Source organism: Pseudorasbora parva, chromosome 10, assembly GCF_024679245.1.
Source record: "Pseudorasbora parva isolate DD20220531a chromosome 10, ASM2467924v1, whole genome shotgun sequence".
Taxonomy (NCBI): Eukaryota; Metazoa; Chordata; class Actinopteri; order Cypriniformes; family Gobionidae; genus Pseudorasbora; species Pseudorasbora parva.
Genome location: NC_090181.1, coordinates 23411461 through 23432361, shown reverse-complemented (window position 1 = coordinate 23432361; position 20901 = coordinate 23411461). Strand labels below are relative to the sequence as shown.

The 20901-nt window shown below is 39.3% G+C and overlaps 1 protein-coding gene across 1 annotated transcript in view; it reads left to right on the top strand.

Moving 5' to 3' along the window:
- birc6 (baculoviral IAP repeat containing 6) overlaps positions 1–20901 on the top strand; it is a 138609-nt gene that overhangs the window by 43185 nt on the left and 74523 nt on the right. The window contains exons 25-54 of the mRNA XM_067455590.1: positions 128–315; positions 410–715; positions 950–1049; positions 1236–1450; positions 1582–1790; positions 2682–3028; positions 3119–3338; positions 4859–4995; positions 5077–5214; positions 5825–5955; positions 6100–6231; positions 6325–6540; positions 7575–7758; positions 7873–8043; positions 8504–8637; positions 9217–9376; positions 9459–9575; positions 9956–10113; positions 12090–12216; positions 13800–13910; positions 14152–14282; positions 14369–14496; positions 14586–15151; positions 16146–16321; positions 16599–16695; positions 16775–16969; positions 17076–17276; positions 17428–17707; positions 17797–18053; positions 18237–18345. Of these exons, the coding sequence (XP_067311691.1) occupies positions 128–315; positions 410–715; positions 950–1049; positions 1236–1450; positions 1582–1790; positions 2682–3028; positions 3119–3338; positions 4859–4995; positions 5077–5214; positions 5825–5955; positions 6100–6231; positions 6325–6540; positions 7575–7758; positions 7873–8043; positions 8504–8637; positions 9217–9376; positions 9459–9575; positions 9956–10113; positions 12090–12216; positions 13800–13910; positions 14152–14282; positions 14369–14496; positions 14586–15151; positions 16146–16321; positions 16599–16695; positions 16775–16969; positions 17076–17276; positions 17428–17707; positions 17797–18053; positions 18237–18345 (5641 nt within the window). The remainder of the gene's footprint in view (positions 1–127; positions 316–409; positions 716–949; positions 1050–1235; positions 1451–1581; positions 1791–2681; positions 3029–3118; positions 3339–4858; positions 4996–5076; positions 5215–5824; positions 5956–6099; positions 6232–6324; positions 6541–7574; positions 7759–7872; positions 8044–8503; positions 8638–9216; positions 9377–9458; positions 9576–9955; positions 10114–12089; positions 12217–13799; positions 13911–14151; positions 14283–14368; positions 14497–14585; positions 15152–16145; positions 16322–16598; positions 16696–16774; positions 16970–17075; positions 17277–17427; positions 17708–17796; positions 18054–18236; positions 18346–20901) is intronic.

The window sequence follows — 20901 nt, the reverse complement described above, 5'->3', positions numbered from 1 at the left end:
GTTTTCAATAGTTAAGCATGAAGCACAGCTCACGCAGATGTCCCTTTTAGGCCAAGCAAAAAACTCAGCGAATTTGCATAACCAACTTGAACCCATTGCGAAATCTGTTTCCTCATATGTTTTGTAGTGAGCACCTTTGGTGTGACGCCCACGGTGACAGGGCTGTCTGCTGGGACCGTTGGCGAGGCATCCACGGCCCTGAGCTCAGCTGCGCAGGTGGCCCTGCAGTCACTGTCTCATGCCATGGTGTCTGCCGAACAGCAGCTTCAGGTTCTTCAGGAGAAGCAGCAACAGCTTCTAAAACTCCAGCAGCAGGTCATACGGAGACACTGTTCATTCATTTCAGTCTTGACGTCTTGATTGATTCAGTACTTTATGACTTTATGTAATTGGTTATCTTATGAAACAGAAGGCCAAGCTGGAGGCCAAACTTCACCAGACCACCTCAGCAGCAGCCACCGCAGCATCAGGCGTTGTCAACTCAGTGCCATCCAACCCATCTTCCGCCCCAGGCTTCTTCATCCACCCTTCTGACGTCATCCCACCCACCCCTAAAACCACCCCACTGTTCATGACACCACCTCTCACCCCACCGAATGAGGCAGTGTCTGCGGCCATTAGCGTGGAACTAGCTCAACTTTTCCCAGGATCTGTCATTGATCCTCCACCTGTGAACCTTTCAGCACAGAATAAAAATGCACAGAAAGCCAAACCAGTAAGTCCTAAAAAACTCTTCCTCATACTGTTTAATTGTTATTATTCAGCAATGTTCAATTCTACTTCAAATAGATTTTGTGGCACATTTGAGGCTAGTAGGTAATGTAATGTACATTATCCATGTGCTATTAATCTTTTTCTTTTAGGGGCCATGTATTTGTTAATTGCTATGTCTGTAGTTGAATATGTTGAATGTGTTTAGCTAATGTATATGTGTGTGTTGTCATTGCAGAACCCCATAGGAAGTGGTCTGGCATTGGCAATCTCACAGGCCTCTCACTTTCTACAGCCTCCACCACATCAGTCCATAATTATCGAGCGAATGCATTCAGGTACTTCGGATCAGTCCCAGAGGAAGACTTAAAATTATTAAAAAATATTAAAGTAGCTTAATTAAAAGTCATAAGATTGTATATTTAATATATATTTAAATAACTTTTAAATATATATTTAAAAAAAAAAAAACTTTGTCAAGTGGTCTTGTGAGCTTTGAAGTAAAGGATGCCCCTTCTCTGTAGGTGCGAGGCGGTTTGTAACTCTAGATTTTGGCCGGCCAGTGTTGCTGACGGATGCGCTGATCCCCACATGCGCTGACTTGGCCTCTCTTTCCATCGATATTTGGACTCTCGGGGAGGAGGTGGATGGGAGGCGACTCGTTGTCGCCACAGATATCAGCACACACTCTCTGATTCTACATGACTTGTTGCCCCCTCCCGTCTGCAGATTCATGAAGGTCTATACATGTTTATCGTAATCAAATGTGTACATGTCAAATAGCAGTCTGCTTTCTATGAGCTTTAGCACAGAGAAAAAAACATTTTTAATAGCTAAATCACTGATAGTCACTCTGTGCCCCTCCCCCAGATCACTGTGATTGGTCGATACGGCAGCACTAATGCCCGGGCTAAAATCCCATTGGGTTTCTATTATGGACACACATATATTCTTCCATGGGAAAGTGAACTTAAGCTGATGCATGATCCCCTGAGGGGGGAGAGTGAAGCTGCCTGTCAGCCGGATCTGGATCAACATTTGTCAATGATGGTGGCCCTACAGGAAGACATTCAGTGCAGGTTGGTGAAGCAGCAAAGCACAATTAACTGAGCTGCCATTGGCATTGACTGAAGTATACTACCATTCAAAAATGTGTGCCCAGTAAGAAGTTTTTCTTTTTTGTTTGTGTGAGAATCAATTTTTCTATTCAGCATGAACACATTCAATCGATCAAAATATATTTGTAATGTTACAAACTATTTCTATTTCAGATAAATTTATTGAACAATTCTTAAAAATATATATCTATATAATATATATATATATATATATATATATATATATATATATATATATATATATATATATATATATATATATATATATAGCTATAAACTATATATATATATATATATATATATATATATATATATATATATATATATATATATATATATATAATTTTCACAAAATACAGTTTGTAATATTGAAAATATTTGGAAATGTTTCTGGAGCACCACATTAGCATATTAGAATGTTTCTAAAGGATCATGTGACATTTGAAGACTAGAGAAATGATGCTGCAAATTTTCGCCAAAGTTTTGCCAAAACAGGAGTAAATAGCTTTTATTTTATTTTAACAAATATTTAAGCATAGAAAAATAAAGTTATTTTAAATTGCAATAATATTTCACAATATTAAAAATGTTACTGTATTTTTGATCAAATGCAGCCTTGGTGAGCATAAGCGGCTTTAAAAAAAAAAAAACCATTAAAACATTTGACCAACCCTAAACTTTTGAATGGTAGTGTATTCATAATTTACACCTAAGTGTAATATATGTACACGTAATTAAAAGCTTTTGTCAAATAATTTTGAAAGGTAATTTTTAGTTTCAAGAACCTATACCATTTTGCACAACTGATATCGGTATATGCTAATATGCTAAACACGCTAATCTATCATGTAGGTATAATCTGGCCTGTCATCGACTTGAGACGCTCCTTCAGAACATCGACCTGCCGCCTCTTAACAGTGCTAATAACGCACAGTACTTCCTGCGCAAGCCTGATAAAGCTGTTGAGGAGGATTCCCGTGTTTTCTCCGCCTACCAAGACTGCATTCAGCTCCAGCTGCAGCTCAACCTTGCCCACCATGCTGTCCAGAGGTTGCGTGTGTCTCTGGGAGCCACCCGAAAACACCTACCTGAGAATTACGACCCCAGGGAGCTGGTCCAGAACTCTTCTACCGAGCAGCTCCGAACCATCATCAGATACTTACTGGACACACTGCTCAGCCTGCTGCACTGCTGTAATGGTGAGGGACATGAAATCCAAATTGACCTTACTTATTTTAGTTCTTGAAATGTAATGTCAAAATTAACGTGTTTCCTTCCACCTTGCTCAGGTCACTCTGTGCCCACAGTGTTGCAGAACACGTTTCACGCCCAGGCGTGTGAGGAGCTCTTTAAGCAGCTGTGTATCAGCGGGACTCCTAAGATCCGTCTGCACGCGGGTCTGCTGCTGGTGCAGCTGTGTGGAGGTGAAAGGTGGTGGGGCCAGTTCCTATCCAATGTGCTTCAGGAGCTTTACAACTCTGAGCAGCTTCTCATCTTCCCTCAGGACAGGTAACACAAAAAACACGCTCTTGCAGATGTTTTTTAAGTGCCGGGACACACCAAGCCAACAGTAGACTGTCAGGAAATATGGGTCGTTTTTGAGCCTCTTCCGGCTTAAGTCCCCTATAAACTCCCAGCAAAATTATTTTTCATTCTTTGTTTAGTGGTAAAATGAAGTTTGAAATGCTTGACCAGCAATATACTGTTATCGAACATCTGACCCCGCCCACACTGCTGAGAGCGACAGTTAGATGTAGATATGTGCTGCGGGCCTTCCTCTCAATAACAAAATTACCAAACAACACAACTGAGAAAATGGCAAGCATTTTAATAAAGCATCTGATCACAGCAACATGCAGATGTTTGTTAGCATGAACTCTGCAATTCGACTCTAGTAAAGTCTCATCACGTTTATTTATAAAGCACTTTATACAATAGATGGCTTAAAATCAAGCAGCTTTACCATATTAAACGTTAAACTTAAAAAAAAAAAAAAGTCAACTTTACTGTAAATGAACTTCGCTTCGGCCTGATTTCGTTCGACGTCACGTCAGTTCTTTGATTGTGCTTGAAGTATATCAAGGTCTTTGTTTTTTCTGGTGTGTTTTGCACCACACCATTGGCTCTATTTGGACTCCGTCTGTGTTTTTTGTGGCGATTCAGCATGTTGAATCTGTGTCTGGGTGTCAGTAAAGGAGAGAACTCTGATTGGCTGTTCTGCTTAGTGAACGGGTCATAAAAAACAAAAGAGGTTCAGACAGAAGGCAGTTATAATTTTACCTCATCTTACCTGAGCATTCAAATGCACAAATATTTTCATAACACGAGACGAATGGAATGAAGAAAGTGATCATCCAAAATGGTAAGCGCTGCTTTGTTCACGTTTTTTATATCTGCAGTCCTAGTTCGGTTTCCCTTTTTGAATGAGACTATTGATACCTGCTGTTATAGACAGATATTAACTTGCACACAGGCACAAAACACACATGCTAGTTGATAGTCGCCTTTTGTCCTTTTGGTTTGTTCAAGAGCAGCGTTTTGGCCGAGACGCAACTGACAAAAGGCAACAACACAGACAGCTTTGATCTCGGCTTGGTGTCCCGGGCTTAACATTCTTATCATCATCAGAACTAAGGCTGGGGTGTTATGATGATAAATATTTAGGAACGGCGATATAAAGTGTGTATTGTTAGAGATTTCATATATCATGTATATTGTGATATGCAAATATATATGCATGTACCACAGTACTACATAAAATTCTGACACTTTAAAAAAAGAAACATGCATGTAGGAAAAAATAAAGGTCAGGATGTGCTTGCAGTAATCCGTTAAAAAAAGATTGTTGTTCTATTGTTTGCTGCTTTGTTCTTATTTTTAATAAGATAATATAAAATATTTAAAAAAATTTAAATAGCTATATTGTGATCTAATATAGTACAATAAGATTTTGGTCATATGGGCCACCACCTATCAGAACTATTCCTAAAGATATTTGGGCATCTTGGCCCATCTTTTCATTCCCTCAGGGTATTCATGCTGCTGTCCTGTATTGGCCAAAGATCTTTGAGTAACAGTGGGGTTTTGGAGGGTTTGTTGAACCTTCTGGACACACTGCTATCCCCTCTGCAGCAGACCACTGCAGCACAGCCCCGCAGGACAGAAGGTGCGTGTTTGAGAGTGAGATTTGTGTGTAATACATGTCTGTGTGTTTATGATAATTTTACAGTTTTGTGTGTGTTTGTAGGTGTGTTGGATATCCCCATGGTCAGCTGGGTGGTCATGCTAGTCTCTCGACTGCTCGACTATGTGGCCAGTGTGGAAGATGAAGCCACTGCAGCTAAGAAACCTCTCGGGGGAAAAGACAGGGAAAGATCCTTTACGGGTGAGACTCTTAGGCCTGGACAATAATAAGAAGGTTTTGTTGTTTTTTTAAACACTACTGTTCAAAGTTTTGGGTCGTCGAGATGTTTTTGAAGAAAGTATCAGAAATCAGAATGTTTGCACTCAAAGTGATGTTCCCAAAGCTTTGAATTATTTGCACTTAAGTTAAATTAATTGGGGTTGGAATTTCTTAAAATGTTTTTGAAAAGTCTTTTATGCTTACCAAGCTGCATTTCTTTAAAACCGTAATATTGGGAAAATATCATTACAATTTTAACAGGTGAATTTTCAGCATCATTACTCTTTAGTTTTACACGATCCTTCAGAAATCATTCTGATATGCTGAATTGGTGAAATATTTCTTATTATCAATGTTGAAAACACTACTGTTGTTTTTGTTTGATAGAAAGCATTAGAAAATACAGTAGGAATATTACATTATAAATGTCTGCTTTCACTTTTTATCAAATCAAGATGTCCTTGCTGGTTAAAAAAAAAGAAAAAGAATTTCTTACTGAACCCAAACTTTCGAAAAGGTCGTGTACATACTGCATTGAGATGTTTCTCCATTGGTAATCGATGTCTTGTTTTCCTCTTTTCAATATCACCAGGGAACCAGTGGAGTTTCATAAATAACAGTCTGCAGTCTCAGAACCCAAGCAGATCCGCCAAAGGCAGCAACAGCAGTTTAGATCGTCTATATTCACGCAAGATCCGCAAACAGCTAGTTCACCACAAACAGGTACACGTGTCTCGCACAAACTTCCTCTGCCATTATAGAGTACTTCTGTTCCGTGACATTGCAGATGAATATGAAATCTGCCCTTGAAGTGTTTTCCTTTATAAGGTATAGTGAGGATGTTAATCAATCCTCCTTTCATTGCAGCAGTTGAATTTATTGAAAGCCAAACAGAAAGCTTTAGTGGAGCAAATCGAGAAAGAGAAAATTCAGAGCAACAAAGGCTCCTCCTACAAGCTGCTGGTGGAACAGGCTAAACTCAAACAAGCCACGTCCAAGGTGAGAATCCTAACATTAGGGGAAGCAACAGATATAAAAGTAACAGTAGCAGTGATACTTGTAAAGTAAACTCTGGTTGTGTTTCTTTGGCAGCACTTTAAAGATCTGATCCGTTTGAGGCGGACAGCTGAATGGCCACGCTCCACCTTGGACTCAGAGACGTCTGTGGCAAAAGAGACACCTGAGGTGGAGCTTCTGCCCTTTACGTTATCTCACGAGCGCTGCATCTGCGTCGTCCAAAAGCTCGCTCTTTTCCTCCTCTCCATGGACTTCACCTGTCACGCAGACCTGCTCCTGTTTGTCTGCAAGGTGCGACTTTCCTAATCCTGTATTTTCTTAATTAAGTTCTCTATTGACTAATAGACCTGGGGTTAACTTGTGGCCTGTTGCTCAAAGCTGGTTTCTGTTGTTACCCAGGTAAGTTCGAGTGAACCTATAATTATTAGGCTTATCTCTTTGATTCACATCATGCATTAATATAGTCAGATATTCTTTCTGCCTTCTCAAACTAAAGAATTTATTATCGTTTATTTTGAAACGATCTCTCAATCTTCAGAAGAGAAGTGAATCAAACGGACACTGTGATTGGCTGTTTGTCGCACGTGTCACACTTTCAGATGCACGTGCTTGAGTTAATTGCAAACTCTTTATTAAACCTGAGATGACAAAGAAGGTTTATACCAAACTTTGAGATACAGTTAAACTTGATCTAAACCAGGTTGGATTTATCTGGATTTGTCAACTCTAAACTAAACTTCAGCTAGCTTCATGCAACAGGCCTCAGGACATACACAAAATGTATGTTTTGTTTTGTTTGTGCTGTTAAATTTAGATACAGACCTCAAACTAGTAGTGTATGATTTTTTTATTATTGTTTTGAATTAAGTGTCTTATGCTCACTTTTACTGTATTTATTTGATGAAAATATACAGTAAAAATAATAATATTGTTTGAAATATTAATACATTTTAAAATAACATTTTCTATTTTAATACATTTTAAAATGTAATTTATTCCTGTGTTGGCAAAGCTGAATTTTTAGCTGCCATTACTTTAGTCTTCAGTGTCACATGATCCTTCAGAAATCATTCTAATATGCTGATTTAGTTAATTATTTTCAGTGTTTAATAAGTTGTGATGCTTAATATTTTTTTTAGAGACTGTGATTTTTTTTCAGGGTTCTTTGATTTTAAAAGGACAGCATTCCTTTAAATTTGACATGTCCTTGTTGAATAAAATAATTATTTCTTTAAAAATTTAATTATCTTCCTGACCCTTAACTTTTGAATGGTACAACTTTTTAAATGTTGTAGTCCATGTTCTAAATCGCATCCACTGCTTAGGTATTGGCCAGAATAGCAAATGCAACACGGCCCACAATCCACCTGTGTGAGGTGGTTTCAGAGCATCAGCTGGAGAGGTTACTGCTGTTACTGGTTGGGACGGACTTCAATCGTGGGGACATCTCATGGGGCGGAGCCTGGGCTCAATACTCCCTCACCTGCATGCTCCAGGACATCCTTGCAGGTTTGTGTTTTAGGTTTGAAATGATGGTCTCAATGGCAGAGTTCTAATTGGACCACGGACATTCGTACATGTCTCTGTTTTATATTTAGATGTTGTAATTCTTTTTTTTTTCAGGAGAGCTGTTGTCTCCGGGGTGTGTGGATGGGATGGAGGGGGCAGGGGCTGATGAGGCCGGGGCTGCATCTTCCTCTGTGGTGGTGGATTCCGATGACTCACTCCCCCAGCCGACCCCCATCCCACTCGTGGAGACCATCGATGAGCCTCTGGGACCAGATATCATCGCAGGTACACCCGGGACATCCTCTGTGTTCCAAAGTGCGTTGGTAACCCCGCCCAAATAGCACGTCACCTCACACGGACCCTCGCCTTTCTTTTTATTTCTGATGTTTATTCGTTTGTTTTTACTCTCTTGAATGAGCTGCATGTGTTTTTTGTGTTTGCGTTTGTATAGAATATGTAATAGTGGTACAATGCAGTGGACAGGGGGTTGGAACAGTGCAGATGATTTTGACTCTGTCTATAGTCATTTAAAACCTGCAGTTGTCAGTCATTTTATCATTTATTATGGGTTAGATTTATGTCAATGTCAACATTTATTTTAAAACGAGTCATCGATCCACTGTTCGGATGCCCTGTCCGTCTAAGAGGAGTGTGACAGCCTGCCATCCTAAAGTAGGCTGTCTATGTAGTTGCTTCTCTTGGTACACTGCTCTTGCAATATTAAACGTCTTTTCGTTGCCCAAAGGTGCTCCTCCACTGTCATCTTTGGAAAAAGATAAAGACATTGACTTTGACTTGCTACAAGACTTGATGGATGTTGATATTGATCCTTTAGATATTGATTTGGAAAAAGATCCACTCGCCGCCAAGGTTTTTAAGGTATGGACCTCATTCTTTTCCTCTTTCTCTTTCTGTTCTTACAGCATTAGGGGTGTCATTTATAACATTTCTCACGGTCCTGTTCTCACTGTTTCAGTTTGGCTCTGCAGTTACTTTGTACATTGCTAGCCCACTACTTATATTGGTCTGATAACTGTCCGTTAGCTGATATTTTTCATAATTTCACTTCTGTGAAGTACAGCACAATTAAATATTACAAAAGTCTATGAAAAAAAAAGTCTGAAAGCGATTCAGTGACATGGAAAATAACTATAATTACAATTTAAATTAGACAAAATTCACACATTTATTTTCATTTTTAAATGGTATAAATGTGCATACCGAACCGTGGGAAGTGAACTGTACGTTTCACCCCTATACTGCATGTATTATGTATTCAGAGATCAGTAGTTAAAGTTTGGTTGTAATATCTAGAGCTGATTTGCACACACTCAATGTATTAACCCCTTTTCCAAGTATAAGTATCTAAGTATCTTTAATTGTTTTCTCAGAGAAGAGTGTCTGAGATTTTTTTTGTTGTTGTTGTTTTTTCTTTTTTTCTTATGTTCTCTCCTGCAGCCGATCAGCAGTACCTGGTACGATTACTGGGGTGCTGACTACGGCTCGTACAGTTATAACCCTTACACAGGGGGTGTGGGCATTCCGGTGTCCAAACCTCCTGTGGCTGCCACGGCAGAGAAGCCTGGATCTCAGAACCTCTCAGTGTCTGTGTCTCAAGGTGAGAGGTGTCAGAAAATACTTTAATGACACAAAACATGTATTTAAATCTGAGTGCTAAAGTACCTTAATTTTTGTTCCAGCTCTGGATGCTCGACTGGAGGTGGGATTAGAACAGCAGGCAGAACTTATGCTGAAAATGATGGCAACATTGGAGGCAGACGCAATATTGCAGGCGCTAACGTCCTCGTCTCCTGCTGGTACACACTGTAAAGCATATTTGTGTATAAATGTGTACACAGTCATAGAAAATATGGCAATATCATGGAATAATTTTATTCATTTTAATATATATATTTTTTTAATTTATGTCCAGTACTGGATAGGTAGTCAATTCATTAAATTAATAAAATCTTAAAGTTTATAGTGAGTATATATTTTTTTACATTTCCAACTTGGTCCTAAAAAATTTCTTCCGGCAGAAATGTATCATTGTAATCCAAATAAATTTTAAAGTACATTCCAGAGGTCCAAAAGTATGGGACGCTTCTGGGTTTAAAAATATGAAATAAAATGTGATTTCTTCATTTAACTAGTTTTGCCCTCTCTAGTCATGGTCTTTTTTCCTCTCTTGTTTCAGTGGCCCAGTCTGCAAATGGGACAGATGACTCTCTTCTGCGTGGGGGGTTCCACAGTTCTCCTCCCGCAAGCTCTCTGATGGCTCAACCTTCTTCCATCCCCATGCTGAGCACCTGCTTCAACAAACTCTTCTCTTTACTGCAAGTGCATCATGTTCAGGTGCGGTCTGGTTTTGTCACTTGCATTTACCACTTCTCTTTAAAAAAAAAGTTTCCTGTAAACTATATAAACCTTGTGTTAATGGTTAGTTCATCCAAAAATAAAAATTCTCTCATTAATTACTTACCCTTTTGTCGTTCGAGACCAGTAAGACCTTTGTTCGCCTTCGAAACACAAATGAAGATATTTTTGTTGAAATCCGATGGCTCAGAAAGGCCTCAATTAGCATCAATGACATTTCCTCTGTTAAGACCCATAAAAGGCACTAAATACGTCATTACAAAGTCCATCTCACTCCAGTGGTTCTACAATCATTTTATGAAGCAACGTGAATAGTTTTAGTGCGCAACAAATCTAAATAACGAATTTATTCAACTTTATTCTTGTCTTCCATCTGAATCTCTGACATGAACTTACGAAGCACCACAAGGCATGCGTGAGAATATGACATAGAGCTGGCTTTCGGGCATCCAGGAAATGCACATTTTAGCACCATTTTGAACGCTATGCCAAGACCTAAAACACAATCAATGTAGAATTCAACAGCTTATATACGGCGTCTCTTCCTCTGCTTATAAACAAAGTCTTTAGTACCTTTTTATGGGTCTTGAGAGAGGAAATGTCATTGCTGCCAATGGAAGCACAGGTGTTGAAGAACATTACGGTAAGTAATTAAAGACAGAATTTAAATTTTTGGGTGAACTAACCCTTTAATTTTGAGTATACTATATTGCCAAAACTACAACCCTCCAAATCGTTGAATTCAGCTGTTCCAATCACTTCCATGGCCACGACTTGCAGACTGCATCTACAAATGTGTGAAAGAATGGGTCACTTTCAGAAGATCAGTCAATTCAAGCATGGTACTGTGATAGGTTACCACCTGTGGAATAAATCCATTCGTAAAATTTCCTCACTGCTAAATATTCCACGGTCAACTGTTATTGGTATTATAACAAAGTGGAAGCAATTGGATACAACAATAACTCAGCCACAAAGTGGTATGCCATGTAAAATCACAGAGCGGGGTCAGCACATGCTGAGGAGCACTGTGCGCAGAAGTCATCAACTTTCTGCAGAGTCAATAGCTACAAACCTCCAAACTTCATGTGGCCTTAGCTCAAGATCAGTGCATAGAGAGCTTCATGGAATGGGTTTCCTTGACCGAGCAGCTGCATCCGAGCCTTACATCACCAAGTGCAATGCAAAGTGCCAGATGCAGAGGTGTAAAGCATGTAGCCATTGGACTCTAGAGCAGTGGAGATATGGAGGGATGAATCATGCTTCACTGTCTGGCAATCCGATGGACAAGTCTGGGTCTGGCGGTTGCAAGGTGAAAGGTACTTGACTGCATTGTGCCAAGTGTAAAGTTTGATGGAGGGGGTGTTGGTGTGGTGGTTATGGTGTGGGGTTGTTTATCAAGGGTTGGGCCCAGCCCCTTAGTTCCAGTGAAATAAACTCTTAATGATTTGGCATACCAAGACTTTTCATGCTCCCAACTTTGTGGGAACAGTTTGTGGATAGCCCCTTCCTGTTCCAAAATGACTGCGCACCAGTGCACAAAGCAAGGTTCCATTAAGACATGGATGAGCGAGTTTAGTGTGGAGGAACTTGACTGGCCCGCAGAGTCCTGACCTCAACTTGATAGAACACCTTTGGGATGAATTAGAGCGGAGACTGCCAGCCAGCCCTCGTCCAACATCAGTGCCTGACCTCACTCCTAAGCCTTGTGTAAAGCCTTCCTAGAAGAGTTGAAGCTGTTATAACTCCAAAGGGATGGCCATCGCCACATTAAACCCTATGGCTTAAGAATGGGATGTCATTAAAGTTCACGTGGATGTAAAGGCAGGCATCCCAAAGTTTTGGCAATATAGTATATAAAATATAAATAGATTCCTGAAATATATTTTACTCTGAGAAGTTACAGAATTGCACCAGCTTACTCAAAGACCACATTTATCTCTGTGTCTCTCTAGTTGGAGTCTTTGCTGCAGCTGTGGTTGACTCTGAGTTTGAGTTCCGGCTCGGGAGGGTCAGAGGAGAGCGGCTCAGACATATTCCTCTTCAACGCCAGCAGAGTGCCCACGATCCCGCTTAATCAAGGTGTGATATTCCTCGACTCGCAAAACGCTTTGATCTGAATATATTATCATATTCTTTGAGCAGCTTTGATAACTGTTGATTGAAATACACAGTTGGCTTTGTGTTCTTAGTACTAAGGATACAAGTACACTGTAAAAAATTATATGTTCAAAAAGTTATGACAACATATGTTTTTACATTGTTTTAACTCATCAAAATAAGTTAAGAAATGTTAAACTTTATTTATTAGTTATACAAGATGTAACAATTTTTTTTAAGTCAGTTTAACATAATTTAAGTTGAAATAACTTCCAAGTCAATTGAACTGCAAAAGTTCAAAATTTGCCTTTTTTTTCAGGGTAGTATAACTACCATATCTGTTGAAATCACTTTCTCAAACTTTAAAAAGTGTCAATCTCTCTACCTATGTTTTTATACCTCCATACAATCAATTTCTAATCATGTAAACATCTCAATCGATCCGATTAAAGAAGGTGGTGGTGTAGACCTGAAAAAAAAGCAATCAGCAGAAAAAGTTTAGCATGTAAATGCTCGAACCTGACAGTTTTTTCAGTCGGGTTTAAAAATATGTTGCGTATAGAGGGTATGGATGTGAAGTCGCCATCGGCTGGAGTGACTGCGGTTTCCAGCATGAATGCTGTGACAAACACACAAAACGCATCTAAAATGGAAAAAAGCTTTGCGATTGACTATACAAATAGAACTGACTAGAATTCTAAGGTATATTTTTGCAGACTGCAGAAAGCTAAGGCAAAGAGAAGCAAATGGATAGCTGCAATTCACATAAACAAGATGACTCCAGGCAGCGAAACGTGGATTTGCATTTATAATTTTATGTCAGTATGTTGAATTTTGGAGTAAAATCATACTATATTGTATTGTTATATACTGGCTGTATTGACAACTCATCAATTAAATATTTACCATCTTATATTCTGTATAATTCGATATATTTAAATAAACTGACACAAACGATACAAGTTTTTGGATTTGATGATATAATGATACATAAATAATTGATGAATGTTATCACCCAGATTTATACCTACTTACATTGTATTTATATTATCTGTTCCGTTCACTCATAGGCAAACAAGACTGAATATTTATTAAATATATTTGCTAAAATATATATATATATATATATTTTTATATACGTCATCAAGGAAAAAACAATAATCATACTCATGTAGGTCTTATGACGTTATCACGGTCGCTTTGTCCAGCGTGGCGACTACATTTTTAAATACTCAAGAAATAGAAAAAACCCATACTGAACCTTACCCATACTGTTTGCACTAAATACTTTTAACGCTCATGTTTTGTGGTGTTTTTAACGTACTTATTGTATCTATTTATTTTTAATACTTGTCTTTTGTTATGTTGGTGTTTTACACCGTGGATCTGAGGGAAACAGAATTTCAATCCTTCGTCCTGTACATAAAACATTAAAGTTGAGTTAAAAATGATAAGGGAGAGCAATGCCAATGAGCTAAAGAAACACAGAAATGAATTAGATCACCAACTAATCATTATATAGTTCAATGTGCAGATTTTTTGACTGTAGCTCTTGTCTCTATCAGCCTCCATCAGCAGTTTCCTGTCAGTACTGGCCTGGTACCCCAATACTTCTCTGAGAACATGGTGTCTTGTCCTGCACAGTCTTACCCTCATGACCAATATGTCTGCTAGTGGTGAGTATCTGATTGGCTGAGCCTGTCTTTGTACCTCCTGGTGTGTTTCTGGACACAATCAAGTGTGTGTGTGTTCCTAGGGAAGACCTGTGTTTCTATATGTAGTCTTTCTCTGGGGGAATCCCGCAAGCTCAGCAGATTCATGTTGTGTTGCCCCACTACAGCCTGATTATAAAAGCAAACAGTCTGGTGACCTATTTTCAGATTAACTGCGTTTATAACTGTTGTGTTACATCTTCAGCCTCCAGTAGTGGGATGGGTGTGCAGGAGAGCACAGCCCAGCAGATGGTGTCTGACCCCACACTTGTGCACGTGCTTGTGCGCTTCCTGTCTGGAGGAAACCCTCACGGCACTAGCCAACACAGCTCACAGGTTTTTAGTTTAATGAACATGCATGAATGACTGATTTCATAGTGATATATTTGGCAAATGCCTCTCAGACTCCTCTTCTTTTCCAGGTCGGCCCCACTGCAACACAAGCTTTGCAGGAATTTTTAACCAGGTTGCAGGTGCATCTGTCCTCCACATGTCCACAGATGTTCAGCGAATTTCTACTTAAATTGTTGCACATCCTGTCCACTGAGAGGTAGACGATCAATTCAACGTTTATGTATTTTAACTTGTGCTTGTTAAATTTGTGAGTGTTTTAAATAAATAACAACCATTTGTTTATAGGGGTCCATTCCAGTCTGGTCAGGGCCCATTAGATGCACAGGTGAAGCTTTTGGAGTTTACCCTGGAACAAAACTTTGAGGTGGTTTCTGTGACCACCATCTTGGCCGTCATCGAATCAGTCACCTTCCTGGTTCATCACTACATAACTTGTTCCGAGAAGGTGGTCTCGCGTAGTGGTTCAGATAGTTCTGTGGGCGCCCGTGCCTGTTTCGGGGGTCTGTTTGCCAATATCATCCGCCCCGGCGACGCCAAGGCTGTGTGTGGCGAGACCACACGAGACCAGCTGATGTTTGACCTGCTGAAGCTGGTCAATGCTTTGGTGATGCTGCCGCTTTCGGGTGATCGGGAGTTCAGCGGGAGGCTGCCCCCAGCGGGCGGAGCCACTGACAGTGTATCAGATGAAGAAAAAGTGTGTGGGAGCAAAGATTGTGGGGCGGCAGGCACAGCTCAGCACCAGGGACCAGCAGCGGGTGTGGCAGACCTGGTTTTGGCCAATCAGCAGATCATGAGTCAGATCTTGTCGGCTCTGGGACAGTGCAACAGCAGCGCCATGGCCATGATCATTGGTACAGTAGTTTATTTTAAATGAATACAATAAATGTTATTGTATTATTGGTAACACTTTAGAGTCCAATTCTCACTAGTATTAAGTAATTGCTTTTAGCACATATTAATGTTTATGTAATATTAATGTTGATTCTACATCTTTTAATCAACAGCTACCTTACTAATAACTATTATAAAGGGTTATTTCACCCAAAAAGGAAAATTATTATTAATTACTCACCCTTATGTCGTTCGACACCCGTAAGACCTCCGTTCATCTTTGGAACACAAATGAAGATATTTTGATAAAATCCTCCATTGACACCAATGTCATTTCCTCTCTCAAGACTCATTAAAGGCGCTAAAGACGTCGTTACAAAGCCCATCTCACTACAGTGGCTCTACAATTTTATGAAGCACAGAATAGTTTGTGCGCAAAAAAACAAAATAACGAATTAGTGTAGTATAGTGATGGGCCGATAGTGATTTCAAAACAAAGCTTTGAACAGTTATGAATCAGTGTATCGAATCAGCGGTTCAGATCGCCAAAGGTTCTTGAGAGAGGAAATGACATTGGTGTCAATGAAGGCCTGTCTGAGCCATCGGATTTCAACAAAAATGTCTTCTTTTGTGTTCCAAAGATGAACAGAGGTCTTACAGGTGTCGAACGACATAAGGGTAAGTAATTAATGACAGAATTTTCATTTTTGGGTGAACTAACCCTTTAAACAGTAATTAGGAGTTAGAGGCCAAAGTCGTAGTTAATAGCGAGAATTTGACCTTATGCTAAATTGTAATTATTATATTCAATGCTTTCAACATTAAGACGAAATGTTTCTGGACCACTAAATCAGCCTATTAGACAGATATTAAAAATAATATTGATATTGCATATTAGTATATATTAAATTATGGATATTGCAAAATATTTGAATGGTGTTTTGTTATATTCTATTATATACTGATTATAATCCATCCATTTCTTTTACTTATGTGTTTTCTCTCTCTGTCTAGGTGCTAGTGGGCTTCACCTAACAAAACACGAGAACTTTCATGGTGGGTTGGATGCCATCTCGGTGGGTGATGGCCTCTTCACCATCCTGACTACTCTAAGTAAAAGAGCCACATCCGTCCAGGTCATGCTGCAGCCCATTCTCACCTACATGGCCTGTGGTTATATGGGCCGACAGGTAAGACTCATCACAGAGGAAGTGAGAGACCACAGAGTTTATTCTGTGACGATCTGTGACGATTTTATTACTTTTTCACACATTTTATTTTGTGAAATTAACTAAATGCTACAAAACATGGTCTATGCTACTATTTTGTGCCCTACAAAAACATTTAAATAGCTTTTCAAATGTTAACATTCAGTAGATAAAAAAGCAATACAAAAACAGTAAATCAGCCCTTAATATGCTGTCATTGCTTTTTTTAAATGCTGAGTGCTTTTATTATTTTTTACAGGGATCTCTATCAACATGTCAACTTTCTGAGCCTTTACTGTGGTTTATTTTGAGAGTGCTTGACACCAGCGAGGCTTTGAAAGCCTTCCATGACATGGGTATGCCAGCACTAACACTTTCAGAAGACATCGTTTTTGAGCTGGTCTGTATGTTCTGACTCTGTGTGCGCACATTTAGGTGGTGTGCAGCTCATCTGTAACAACATGGTCACCAGCACACGAGCCATCGTGAACACTGCACGCAGCATGGTGTCTACTATCATGAAGTTCCTCGACTCTGGACCTGGAAAAGCAGCAGATGGCAGCCTGAAAGCACGAGTGCTCACATCAGAACCAGACAATGCAGAAGGACTGCACAACTTCGCCCCTCTTGGTACAGCAAGCACGCTTTAAGCCATAAGCTCCACCTTTTCATATAAACGTCAGTTTCTTAAGCATTAAAAAGATTTATATTCATAGTTTATGCTGTTCCCTTGCAGGCACCATCACCTCCAGCAGTCCCACGGCACAGCCAGCAGAAGTGCTGCTGCAGGCCACGCCCCCACATCGACGAGCCCGCTCTGCAGCTTGGTCCTACATCTTCCTTCCTGAAGAGGCCTGGTGTGACCTCACCATCCACCTCCCCGCTGCCGTTCTTCTCAAGGAGATTCACATACAACCCCACCTGGCATCCCTCGCCAGTGAGTGCACACACACAATGCAATATTATTGGTCCAAAACTCCACACAGCTGTATATTATATTTGGCCTATATATGAAGTTTTTCATACTAGTGTCTAAAAGTATTTTAGGATACTTAATGCTTGTCTTTCTCTCGCTCTGTCTTTCCCAGCATGCCCATCTTCAGTGTCTGTGGAGATCAGCGCAGATGGTGTGAACATGCTTCCCCTGTCAACCCCGGTCATCACTAGTGGTCTCACCTACATTAAGTTCCAGTTGGTAAAGGCAGAGGTGGCATCTGCCGTGTGTCTGAGGTTGCACAGGCCACGGGATGCCAGCACTCTGGGCCTCTCGCAGATTAAGCTACTGGGCCTGACGGCTTTTGGAAACACTTCCTCTGCCACTGTAAACAATCCTTTCCTTCCCTCTGAGGACCAGGTCTCTAAAACCAGGTATTGGAAATAATCAGTTTAGTGAGATGTTGTTTGTTTTCTTGTTTTAAGTCACTATTATAAAATGCCATTTTCTCTATCTTTCTCAGTATTGGCTGGCTACGGTTGCTGCATCATTGTTTGACTCACGTTTCTGATCTGGAGGCCATGATGGCCAGCGCTGCTGCTCCTACGGCAAACCTCCTGCAGACCTGCGCCGCCCTCCTCATGTCCCCGTACTGCGGCATGCACTCGCCCAACATCGAGGCGGTGCTGGTGAAGATCGGTCTCCAGTCCACACGCATAGGCCTTAAACTCATCGACATCTTGCTGCGTAACTGTGCTGCTTCTGGCACTGATTTGGCCAGTAAGACCTGCCCACTCATTTTCATAAAGATTGATTCTCCTCAATGCTTGACCGCTTTATCCAAATATTAAGCACTATCATGCTGAAAAATTAGTATTCTTCTGTATTACATTAGTTCTCCCCTTTATATGATTTTGTTGGGCTTTCCTTTTTATCTGATTGGTGGTTTTGTTTGTGTTGTAGATCTGAACAGTCCGCTGCTCTTTGGGAGGTTAAATGGCCTGTCATCAGATTCAACCATAGACATCCTCTACCAGCTTGGCACTACTCAGGACCCCGGTACCAAAGACAGGTCTGTAATGAATCTTTCCAGAGCCATTACTGCATGTTTATTCCCTATACCGGTGGGCCTAAAAAGCTGGGTATTTATTTTACTGTCTCAAATCAAAATCAGAGTGAGCTTTTATTCTGGTTTAAGTATGGAACACCATAGAAATCATTAGAAACTAAATTATAAGATAAAAAGTCATAATTATTATACAATGTTTTTTTTGTAGTTGATGTTTTATGTCATAATGAGGAGTACTGTGTGATTTACTAATTAGTAAAGAGAGTGTTTACTTGTCTTTAAAAATGCTTATTTATATTAGTTAGGGTAATTGTTTTTGCTGTTTTTTAAAAATCTTATTGGAATTTAAAATCGATAAGAATCTGTATCGATAAGCAGAATCGTTCAAATTAAAATGATACCAATCCTAGTCATAAATGACTTTTTATCTCATGATTTCAACAATAATATTGACTTTATTTAATCTTTTTTTTTATGTAGTGGAAAATGGGCGTCCATATTCAGTATATTCCACATTTCAAAAAGACTGAATAGTTGAAAATATACTGATTTTGTCCATTGCTCAATAAGAACCGTTATATTTATTAACCGTAAACTGTATCTCAACTTTCTCTATTAAAGGTCCACTATGTAACTTGACCCTCTAGCAGTTAAACTACTGTTAAAACTGAATTAACTTTTGGAAGAACATTGGGTAACACTTTAGAATAATGTTCATTAGTTCAACTGGTTGTTATGGCAGAATAAACCCCGACAGAGTAGTCAGGACCCTGACGCGAAACGGCTACTAGTCTCAAGTAAATATGACACAAAATATTGTCTTGAGTTTAAATATTTTATTAGCTCTTACACAAAGCTTTCGCGAGGAAAAAAACGTTATAAACGGCTTTCAGCCTTTATCTATTGCTAAAGATTTATTTTTAACATAGGCTACATGTTGAAAATGAATGCTGAAAGGGTTAGTTCACCCAAAATTCTAAGTAAGCCCATGATTTACTCACCCTCTAGTCATCATAGGTGTATATGACATTCTTCTTTCAGATGTGTACAATCTGAGTTATATTTAAAAAGTCATGGCTAACGTTAATCCAAGCAGTAGTTGTAGCTGTTTTTGATGTCCATAAAAAAAATACAGCTGTCCGTCAAATAACGTGCTCCACACAGCTCCAATGGGTTAATAGAGGCCTTCTGATTCGAATTGATGCGTTTGTGTAAGAAAAATATCCATATTTCAAACTTTTATAAAGTAAACCCATGGAAGTCTTCCATTGTAACCAATGGCGGTTAAGTGTTTAACAGCCATAAGATGGCACCAGAGAGTCAACAACAGCATTAAGCATATTAGTAGTACCGGTCAAGATAACTCGTAGTACCCAGATGAGCGGTGTGTTATTCAACTTTGGCAGTTGTTATCTGGGAATAACATACCGCCGAAATGTGTGATTGACCAATCAGAATCAAGTAAGCCGTGTAATAACATTAGTTAAGGGGGTAGTTCACCCAAAAATGTGAAGGAAAAAAAACTCATAAAGGTTTGGAACAACATGAGGGTGTGTAAATGATGACAGAGTTTTCATTTTTGGGTGAAATATCTCTTGAACATTAACTAATAATGAACTGCACTTATAAAGCATTTATTTATCTTTGTTGATGTTAATTTAAACATTTACTAATACATTATTAAAATCTTGTTAACATTAGTTAATGCACTGAGTTAACATGAACAAACCATGAACAGCTGTATTTTTATTAACTAATGTTAACAAAGATAAACAAATACAGTAACAAATGTACTACTCATGGTTAGTTCATGTTAGTTAATACATTAAATTATGTTAACTAATGACCATTATTCTAAAGTGTTAACCAACATTGTTTTGGTTGTGCTGGGGCTCTGTTTGACTGTGCAGATGTATGACCCTTCACAATAGATAATGCTTTACAATGCTACATATGCCAGTTTATCTGTTCAAAAAAATACATTACCTGACGAGTAATAAAAATGGCATCTCTGTGTTGCCTTTACAACATTTAAAATTCCTCAGTTCTCACTATCCCTCTTATTTTATTATGGTCTCTATTGCAGTCTATTTTTGCCAGCGGACTCTCTGTTCTGCTTCTCTCCTTTTTTTTCTTTCTTTTTTTTATGGGTGATTCCCTGGAGGTTCGAGATTTAATGTGCTCCATGTCAACCTTTTACACTTGTTGTGACAACTAACCTATGCCACTACCACACCATACAGAGCCGGAGCAACTTTTTTCTATTTACAGATGTGACAAGACACTCATGGGCAAAGGGTGCATGTGCACAATTTCCCCGAAAAGCCAGTCTAAAATATAAACACTTTTATAATAGGCGTACCATTGTGAATCAGGGTAAGACAAAAATATGTTTTGTAAGAAGGATTTATGACGTGTTGACTCGTTACCTTAATTTAGTACATTTTGAACAAAAAAAGTTAGTTTTACCTTTAACTTAAAGGGTTAGTTCACCCAAAAATTCTCTCATTAATTACTTACCCTAATGTCGATCGACACCCGTAAGACCTCCGTTCATCT